The sequence below is a fragment of the Procambarus clarkii genome, chromosome 29, assembly GCF_040958095.1.
Source record: "Procambarus clarkii isolate CNS0578487 chromosome 29, FALCON_Pclarkii_2.0, whole genome shotgun sequence".
Taxonomy (NCBI): domain Eukaryota; kingdom Metazoa; phylum Arthropoda; class Malacostraca; order Decapoda; family Cambaridae; genus Procambarus; species Procambarus clarkii.
The window spans coordinates 29,707,514-29,716,951 of record NC_091178.1 but is presented as its reverse complement, the minus strand read 5'-3'; the positions used below and the strand labels follow the sequence as shown (position 1 = coordinate 29,716,951).

The following is a 9,438-nucleotide window of genomic DNA, read 5'->3' as shown; positions in this document are numbered from 1 at the left end:
TTGCGACCCCCAGTGACGGCTCTGTTGTCTGAAATATGTGTTTGATTGTCCGTAGGGTTTATCACCAGATATCTTTGCTGTTATTGATAAGGGATGAACACCGATATCAATAACATATATTGATTCAACTGGATAACGGGAGAGAGGGAGGGAGGTGGGATGGAGAAAGAGTGATTGGGAGAGAGGGAGGGATGAAAGGAGAGTGGCAAGAAGGCAGAATAAGATAGAGAGAGAAAGTGAGGGAAAGAGGGAACAATAATTGGAGGGTGGAGAGTGAATGGGAGGGAGAATGAAAGGAAGGGAGGGAAAGGGGAGAATAGGAAAGAGGGAGGGAAGGACAATGTGAAGGAGGAAGGGAGGGAGGGAGGGAAAGGAAGGGATAACTCAGGGGACAGAGGAAAGGAGGAGGTAGGAAGAGAGAACTTGAGAATGAGAGAGAGAGGGAGGGATTATGGGGAGTGAGAGGGTTAACATGGAGAATGGGTGCGAGGGGTGGGGACAGACAAAGACGAGAGCACTGCCAGGTACTCCAGCAATTTACTATAAAGAATGTCTGTCCATTTGTTTATCTGTCAAAGGTTAGACGCCAAACACAACTTTGCATGGTGACTGGTAATTTTACGAAGATTCTTATAGCCTTATAGAGCCATATAGAGTCTTATAGGGTGGTCGGAGTCAGCGCATCTCCCCCAATGCCACTCTTGAGGGGGGGTAAGCGGCCTCTGCTCCTGAAGGTCACTGGATATGAAAAGTGCTCCTAAAAGTCCACAGAGTTTAGCAGTCCTCATAATGCCCCCAGAGTCTGCCAGTGCAGACTACTTATCACATGCCTCTGTATGACTAACCATCCTGTGTGATGGGCATTTTTTAGCACCACGTAGCTAGCTTTTGACACACTCTACTCCCCTTCATATAGTTAGAGTAGCTGCACAAATGCAGATGTACCTAGTATATTAATAATAAAAAAATTCTATTCACACAGTGGCATTCAAAACCATTGATCATAAAGACGTGCATTCTTGGTACAGCCGTAAGACTGCAGTAATGTGGAGAGTGTGTAGTGGAAATGGTTAGAGTGATAGGGTGATATGGGCAGATACTTGAAGGGGGGGTTAAAGTTGTGATTAGGCTTGGTGTAATGATATGTGAGGACGGTATGTTGTCGTAATAGTTACAATGAATAGACTAGACGGGTAAGGTATATGATGAAGGTAGACTTCCCGTCTCCCTCACCTAGTTGTACTTACCTAGTTGTGCTTGAGGGGGTTGAGCTCTGGCTCTTAACTGTCAATAAACTGGAGTACAAATTCCTGAATATGTTTCCTGAATATGTACATATATGTTTAAAAACATATAATTTAAATAAGTCATAAGCCGCTACGATGCTAACTGATATTCAACAACCCCCTCCCCCTCCCCCCCCCCTCTCTCTCTCTCTCTCTCTCTCTCTCTCTCTCTCTCTCTCTCTCTCTCTCTCTCTCTCTCTCTTCTCACCCACACATAAAACGTTCAATTCCTGATGACATTTTAGTTTATCGATGAGCGTCCTTCCCTCTCCCAGTTTCATCTCCATATAAATAAATATGCAACTTCAATTTACATATTTTTGTATATGGAGAGTGAACCACTCTGCCCCACCCGGGTCGTGGAGGCTTCCCCGTGACTTACCTGAAGTGAGACACACAAGACACCCCAGGGATTATTCTATTGTCTTACTTGATCTCCGTCAATAACATCCCTAACACTAGTTACGATACCCCAAACAAGACTATTGATAACGAAATCGATAACAATAATTACGTCAACGATGACCACAACAACACGGATGTTAACAACAACAAAGTCAACGATAACAATAACAAAGTCTATGATAACTACAACAAAGTCAACGATAACTATAACAAAGTCCACGATAACTACAACAAAGTCTACGATAACTACAACAAAATCTACAATAATTACAACAAAGTCTAAGATAACTACAACAAAGTCTATGATAACGACGACAAAGTCTACGATAACTACAACAATAGCCATGATAACTACAATATCAACCACAGGTACAACAATACCGACCATAGGTACAACAATACCAACCATTGGTACAACAATACCGACCATAGGTACAACAATACCGACCATAGGTACAACAATACCGACCATAGGCACAACAATACCAACCATAGGTACAACAATACCAACCATAGGCACAACAATACCAACCATAGGTACAACAATACCAACCATAGGCACAACAATACCGACCATAGGCACAACAATACCAACCATAGGCACAACAATACCAACCATAGGTACAACAATACCAACCATAGGTACAACAATACCGACCATAGGTACAACAATACCGTCCATAGGTAAAACAATACCGTCCATAGGTACAACAATACCGTCCATAGGTAAAACAATACCGTCCATAGGTACAACAATACCGACCACAGGTACAACAATACCGACCATAGGTACAACAATACCAACCATAGGTACAACAATACAGTCCATAGGTAAAACAATACCGTCCATAGGTACAACAATACCAACCATAGGTACAACAATACCGACCATAGGTACAACAATACCGTCCATAGGTAAAACAATACCGTCCATAGGTACAACAATACCGTCCATAGGTAAAACAATACCGTCCATAGGTACAACAATACCGACCACAGGTACAACAATACCGACCATAGGTACAACAATACCAACCATAGGTACAACAATACAGGCCATAGGTAAAACAATACCGTCCATAGGTACAACAATACCGACCATAGGTACAACAATACCGACCATAGGTACAACAATACCAACCATAGGTACAACAATACAGTCCATAGGTAAAACAATACCGTCCATAGGTACAACAATACCGACCATAGGTACAACAATACCGACCATAGGTACAACAATACCGACCATAGGTACAACAATACCAACCATAGGTACAACAATACACTCCATAGGTAAAACAATACGTCCATAGGTACAACAATACCGTCAATTGGCACAACAATACCGTCCATAGGAACAGTAATAACAATTAAGTCTGATGACAATACCGACCGCAAGCAATAACAAGCAAGACAACAGCAACAATAACCTGATGATCACCCAGGAACCAACTCAGCAATACAACAACAACAGAGAACAATAACTCGCTATAACACTATCAATAGCGACAAGAGTGACAACAAAAAACAACAGTATTGTAGTTATTGTCCATAACATTGTTGTGGACAATAACCACAACACCGTCTACGATAACCACAACACCGTCTACGATAACCACAACACCGTCTACGATAACCACAACACCGTCTACGATAACCACAACACCGTCTACGATAACCACAACACCGTCTACGATAACCACAACACCGTCTACGATAACCGCAACATCGTCTACGATAACCACAACACCGTCTACGATAACCACAACACCGTCTACGATAACCACAACACCGTCTACGATAACCACAACACCGTCTACGATAACCGCAACACCGTCTACGATAACCACAACACCGTCTACGATAACCACAACACCGTCTACGATAACCACAACACCGTCTACGATAACCACAACACCGTCTACGATAACCACAACACCGTCTACGATAACCACAACACCGTCTACGATAACCACAACACCGTCTACGATAACCACAACACCGTCTACGATAACCACAACACCGTCTACGATAACCACAACACCGTCTACGATAACTACAACACCGTCTACGATAACCACAACACCGTCTACGATAACCACAACACATTCGAGCACAAAAACAACCTCGGAGTAAGAAATTATCGAAAGGTGCCAACCCGGATATAATTAGTGGTATGAGTTTGATGAATCGTTGAATTGATCAATATATTAATTAACACTCAGGATATACACAAGTCAGCGATTGCCTAGTGGTAGGGTACGCGACTTGGCAACACCAAGGTCGTAGATTCGCAACCCACCTCACAGCCCTAGTGGAATTTCTCCAATATATTCACTCATAAATACATCGTGTATGTGATAACGAAGCTGGAGCTGAAAGCTTTCCCTTGGTCCGGTGTGCAGTCATTACATTGGTAACCAAGCAGCGAGCAGTGATAATCCCGGAGAGTGTTGGCCGGGGTGCGGGGGAATATACACTCCAGACCAGCTGTGTCCGCGACCCGGGATCGAATCTCTTACAGCTTTCTTCAAGAGCATTATCTACGAACTGAAGTAAATTGTCTTTGCATTTTTCAAAGAAATACATATTTTTTAGCGTTTTTATTATCACACTAAAATGTTTAAATAATATATTTTAATGCAATCGAGAAAACTAAACAATAATTTAATCATCTTCGCCTTATTACTAAGAAAATACATAAGTAAAGGAAGGCGTTTGCAGGTTGGACAGTGTAATACCAATACCAGGGAGAGTACCAGGAGAAAGTCCTGGTACCGGTGGAGAGTCCTGGTACCGGGGAGAGTCCTGGTACCTTGGAGAGTCCTGGTACCGGAGAGAGTTTTGGTACCAGGGGAGAGAAATGGTACCAGGGAGAGTCCTGGTACCAGGCGAGAGTCCTGGTACCGGGCGTAAGTCCTGGTACCGGGTTGAGTCCTGGTACCGGGAGAGAGTTCTGATACCGGGCGAGAGTCCTAGGACCGGACGAGAATCCTGGTACCGGGCGAGAGTCCTGGTACCAGGTTGAGTCCTGGTACCGAACGAGAGTCCTGGTACCGGGCGAGAGTCCTGGTACCGGGCGAGAGTCATGGTACCGGGCGAGAGTCTTGGTACCGGAGAGTCCTGGTACCAGGGGAGAGTCCTGGTAATAGGGAGAGTCCTGGTACCAGGGGAGAGTACTTGTACCAGGGAGAGTCCTGGTACCGGGGAATAGTCCTGGTACTGGGGAGAGTCCTGGTACTGGGGGAGAGTACTGGTACCGGGGGAGAGTCCTGGTACCAGTGAGAGTCCTGGTACCGGGGAGAGTCATGGTACTGCGCGAGAGTCTTCGTACCGGGGAGAATCCTGGTACCGGGGGAGAGTCCTGGTAACAGGCGAGAGTTCCATTACAGGGGGAGAGTCCTGGTACCGGTGGAGAGTCCTGGTACCATGGGAAAGTCCTGGTACCGGGGGAGAGTCGTGGTACCGGGGAGAGTCCTGGTACTGGGGGAAAGTCCTGGTACCGGGGAGAGTCCTGGTACCGGGGGAGAGTCCTGGTACCGGGGGAGAATCCTGGTACCGGGGCAGAGTCCTGGTACCAGAGGAGAATCCTGGTACCGGGGAGAGTCCTGCTACCGAGGGAGATTCCTGGTACCGGGGGAGAGTCCTGGTACCGGGGAGAGTCCAGGTACCAGGGAGAGTCCTGGTACCGGGGGAGAATCCTAGTACCGGGGGAGGGTCCTGGTACCGCGGGAGAGTCCTGGTACCGGGGACAGTCCGGGTACCGCGGGAGAGTCCTGGTACCGGGGACAGTCCGGGTACCGGGGAAGAGTCCTGGTACCGGGGGAGAGTCCTGGTACTGGGGATCGTCCTGGAACCGGGGGTGAGTCTTGGTACCGGAGAGATTCATGGTACCGGGGGAGAGTGTTGGTACCGGGGTAGAGTCCTGTTACCGGGGGAGAGACCTGGTACCAGGGATCGTCCTGGTACCGGGGAGAGTCCAGGTACCGGGGGAGAGTCCTGGTACCGGGGGAGAGTCCTGGTACCAGGGAGAGTCCTGGTACCGGGGGAGAGTCCTGGTACCAGGGAGAGTCCTGGTACCGGGGGAGAGTCCTGGTACCAGAGAGAGTCCTGGTACCGGTGGAGAGTCCTGGTACCGGGGAGAGTCCTGGTACCTTGGAGAGTCCTGGTACCGGAGAGAGTCTTGGTACCAGGGGAGAGAAATGGTACCAGGGAGAGTCCTGGTACCAGGCGAGAGTCCTGGTACCGGGCGTAAGTCCTGGTACCGGGTTGAGTCCTGGTACCGGGAGAGAGTTCTGATACCGGGCGAGAGTCCTAGGACCGGACGAGAATCCTGGTACCGGGCGAGAGTCCTGGTACCAGGTTGAGTCCTGGTACCGGGCGAGAGTCCTGGTACCGGGCGAGAGTCATGGTACCGGGCGAGAGTCTTGGTACCGGAGAGTCCTGGTACCAGGGGAGAGTCCTGGTAATAGGGAGAGTCCTGGTACCGGAGAGTCCTGGTACCAGGGGAGAGTCCTTGTACCAGGGAGAGTCCTGGTACCGGGGAATAGTCCTGGTACTGGGGAGAGTCCTGGTACTGGGGGAGAGTACTGGTACCGGGGGAGAGTCCTGGTACCAGTGAGAGTCCTGGTACCGGGGAGAGTCATGGTACTGCGCGAGAGTCTTCGTACCGGGGAGAATCCTGGTACCGGGGGAGAGTCCTGGTAACAGGCGAGAGTTCCATTACAGGGGGAGAGTCCTGGTACCGGTGGAGAGTCCTGGTACCATGGGAAAGTCCTGGTACCGGGGGAGAGTCGTGGTACCGGGGAGAGTCCTGGTACTGGGGGAAAGTCCTGGTACCGGGGAGAGTCCTGGTACCGGGGGAGAGTCCTGGTACCGGGGGAGAATCCTGGTACCGGGGCAGAGTCCTGGTACCAGAGGAGAATCCTGGTACCGGGGAGAGTCCTGCTACCGAGGGAGATTCCTGGTACCGGGGGAGAGTCCTGGTACCGGGGAGAGTCCAGGTACCAGGGAGAGTCCTGGTACCGGGGGAGAATCCTAGTACCGGGGGAGGGTCCTGGTACCGCGGGAGAGTCCTGGTACCGGGGACAGTCCGGGTACCGCGGGAGAGTCCTGGTACCGGGGACAGTCCGGGTACCGGGGAAGAGTCCTGGTACCGGGGGAGAGTCCTGGTACTGGGGATCGTCCTGGAACCGGGGGTGAGTCTTGGTACCGGAGAGATTCATGGTACCGGGGGAGAGTGTTGGTACCGGGGTAGAGTCCTGTTACCGGGGGAGAGACCTGGTACCAGGGATCGTCCTGGTACCGGGGAGAGTCCAGGTACCGGGGGAGAGTCCTGGTACCGGGGGAGAGTCCTGGTACCAGGGAGAGTCCTGGTACCGGGGGAGAGTCCTGGTACCAGGGAGAGTCCTGGTACCGGGGAGAGTCCTGGTACCAGAGAGAGTCCTGGTACCGGTGGAGAGTCCTGGTACCGGGGAGAGTCCTGGTACCTTGGAGAGTCCTGGTACCGGAGAGAGTCTTGGTACCAGGGGAGAGAAATGGTACCAGGGAGAGTCCTGGTACCAGGCGAGAGTCCTGGTACCGGGCGTAAGTCCTGGTACCGGGTTGAGTCCTGGTACCGGGAGAGAGTTCTGATACCGGGCGAGAGTCCTAGGACCGGACGAGAATCCTGGTACCGGGCGAGAGTCCTGGTACCAGGTTGAGTCCTGGTACCGGGCGAGAGTCCTGGTACCGGGCGAGAGTCATGGTACCGGGCGAGAGTCTTGGTACCGGAGAGTCCTGGTACCAGGGGAGAGTCCTGGTAATAGGGAGAGTCCTGGTACCGGAGAGTCCTGGTACCAGGGGAGAGTCCTTGTACCAGGGAGAGTCCTGGTACCGGGGAATAGTCCTGGTACCGGGGAGAGTCCTGGTACTGGGGGAGAGTACTGGTACCGGGGGAGAGTCCTGGTACCAGTGAGAGTCCTGGTACCGGGGAGAGTCCAGGAACAGGGGGAAAGTCCTGGTACCGGGGAGAGTCCTGGTACCAGGGAAGAGTCCTGTTACTCGGGAGAGTCCTGGTACCGAGGGAAAGTCCTGGTACCGGGGAGAGTCCTGGCACCGGGGAAGAGACCTGGTACCAGGTAGAGTCCAGGTACCGGGGAGATTTCTGATATCGGGGAGAGTCCTTGAACCGGGCGAGAGTCCTGTTATCGGGCGAGAGTCCTGGTACCGGGCGAGAGTCCTGGTACCGGGGGAGAGTCCTGGTACCAGGGGAGAGTCTTGGTATCGGGCGAGAGTCCTGGTACCGGGGAAAGTCCTGGTACCGGGAGAGTACTGGTACCGGGCTTGAGTCCTAGTACCTGGTTGAGTCCTGGTACCGGGAGAGAGTTCTGGTACCGGGCGAGATTCTTGGTACCGGGGGAGAGTACTGGTACCGGGCGAGAGTCCTGGTACCGGGGAGAGTCCTGGTATCGGGGGAGAGTCATGGTACTGCGCGAGAGTCCTTGTACAGGGGAGAGTCCTGGTACCGGGGGAAAGTCTTGGTACCGGGGAGATTCCTGGTACCGAGGGAGAGTCTTGGTACCGAGGTAGAGTCCTGTTACAGGGGGAGAGACCTGGTACCGGGGATCGTCCTGGTACCGGGAGAGTCCTGGTAACGGGGGAGAGTCCTGGTACCGGAGGAGAGTCCTGGTACCAGGGAGAGTCCTGGTACCAGGGGACAGTCCTGGTACCGGGGAGAGTACTGGTACCGGGGGAGAGTCGTGGTACCGGGGGAGAGTCCTGGTACCGGAGAGAGTCCTGGTACCGGGGGAGAGTCCTGGTATCGGGGGAGATTCCTGGTACCAGGGACAGTCCTGGTAACGGGGAAAGTCCTGGTATCAGGGGAGAGTCATGGTACTGCGCGAGAGTCTTCGTACCGGGGAGAATCCTGGTACCGGGGGAGAGTCCTGGTAACAGGCGAGAGTTCCTTTACAGGGGGAGAGTCCTGGTACCGGTGGAGAGTCCTGGTACCATGGGAAAGTCCTGGTACCGGGGGAGAGACGTGGTACCAGGGAGAGTCCTGGTACTGGGGGAAGGTCCTGGTACCGGGGAGAGTCCTGGTACCGGGGGAGAGTCCTGGTACCGGGGGAGAATCCTGGTACCGGGGCAGAGTCCTGGTACCAGAGGAGGATCCTGGTACCGGGGAGAGTCCTGCTACCGAGGGAGATTCCTGGTACCGGGGGAGAGTCCTGGTACCGGGGAGAGTCCAGGTACCAGGGAGAGTCCTGGTACCGGGGAAGAATCCTAGTACCGGGGGAGGGTCCTGGTACCGCGGTAGAGTCCTGGTACCGGGGACAGTCCGGGTACAGCGGGAGAGTCCTGGTACCGGGGACAGTCCGGGTACCGGGGAAGAGTCCTGGTACCGGGGGAGAGTCCTGGTACTGGGGATCGTCCTGGTACCGGGGGTGAGTCTTGGTACCGGAGAGATTCATGGTACCGGGGGAGAGTGTTGGTACCGGGGTAGAGTCCTGTTACCGGGGGAGAGACCTGGTACCAGGGATCGTCCTGGTACCGGGGAGAGTCCAGGTACCGGGGGAGAGTCCTGGTACCGGGGGAGAGTCCTGGTACCAGGGAGAGTCCTGGTACCGGGGGAGAGTCCTGGTACCAGGGAGAGTCCTGGTACCGGGGGAGAGTCCTGGTACCAGAGAGAGTCCTGGTACCGGGGGAGATTCCTGGTACCAGGGACAGTCCTGGTAACAGGGAGAGTCCTGGTACCGGGGGAGAGTCC

General features: G+C 52.8%; 5 protein-coding genes across 5 annotated transcripts; 1 reads left to right on the top strand and 4 right to left on the bottom strand.

Annotated features, from left to right (window-relative positions):
* Positions 1-1,704: 1,704 nt before the first annotated feature.
* Positions 1,705-2,961, bottom strand: LOC138369686 (zonadhesin-like). Its single transcript, XM_069333119.1, has one exon. The coding sequence runs from the start codon at positions 2,959-2,961 to the stop codon at positions 1,705-1,707; it is 1,257 nt and encodes a 418-aa protein (XP_069189220.1).
* Positions 2,962-3,070: 109 nt separating this feature from the next.
* Positions 3,071-3,859, top strand: LOC138369685 (probable serine/threonine-protein kinase clkA). The gene is made up of 2 exons (XM_069333118.1): positions 3,071-3,089; positions 3,198-3,859. The coding sequence occupies exons 1-2, from the start codon at positions 3,071-3,073 to the stop codon at positions 3,857-3,859; spliced, it is 681 nt and encodes a 226-aa protein (XP_069189219.1).
* Positions 3,860-4,025: 166 nt separating this feature from the next.
* Positions 4,026-5,580, bottom strand: LOC138369684 (uncharacterized). The gene is made up of 2 exons (XM_069333117.1): positions 4,562-5,580; positions 4,026-4,305 (listed from the first exon to the last, which is right to left on the bottom strand). The coding sequence occupies exons 1-2, from the start codon at positions 5,578-5,580 to the stop codon at positions 4,026-4,028; spliced, it is 1,299 nt and encodes a 432-aa protein (XP_069189218.1).
* Positions 5,581-6,097: 517 nt separating this feature from the next.
* On the bottom strand, positions 6,098-6,916 carry LOC138369683 (uncharacterized). The gene has a single exon (XM_069333116.1). It carries the CDS (start codon positions 6,914-6,916, stop codon positions 6,098-6,100), a length of 819 nt encoding a protein of 272 aa, XP_069189217.1.
* A 1,632-nt stretch (positions 6,917-8,548) lies between these two features.
* LOC138369682 (uncharacterized) lies at positions 8,549-9,142 on the bottom strand. Its single transcript, XM_069333115.1, has one exon. It carries the CDS (start codon positions 9,140-9,142, stop codon positions 8,549-8,551), a length of 594 nt encoding a protein of 197 aa, XP_069189216.1.
* Between the last annotated feature and the right edge of the window lie 296 nt (positions 9,143-9,438).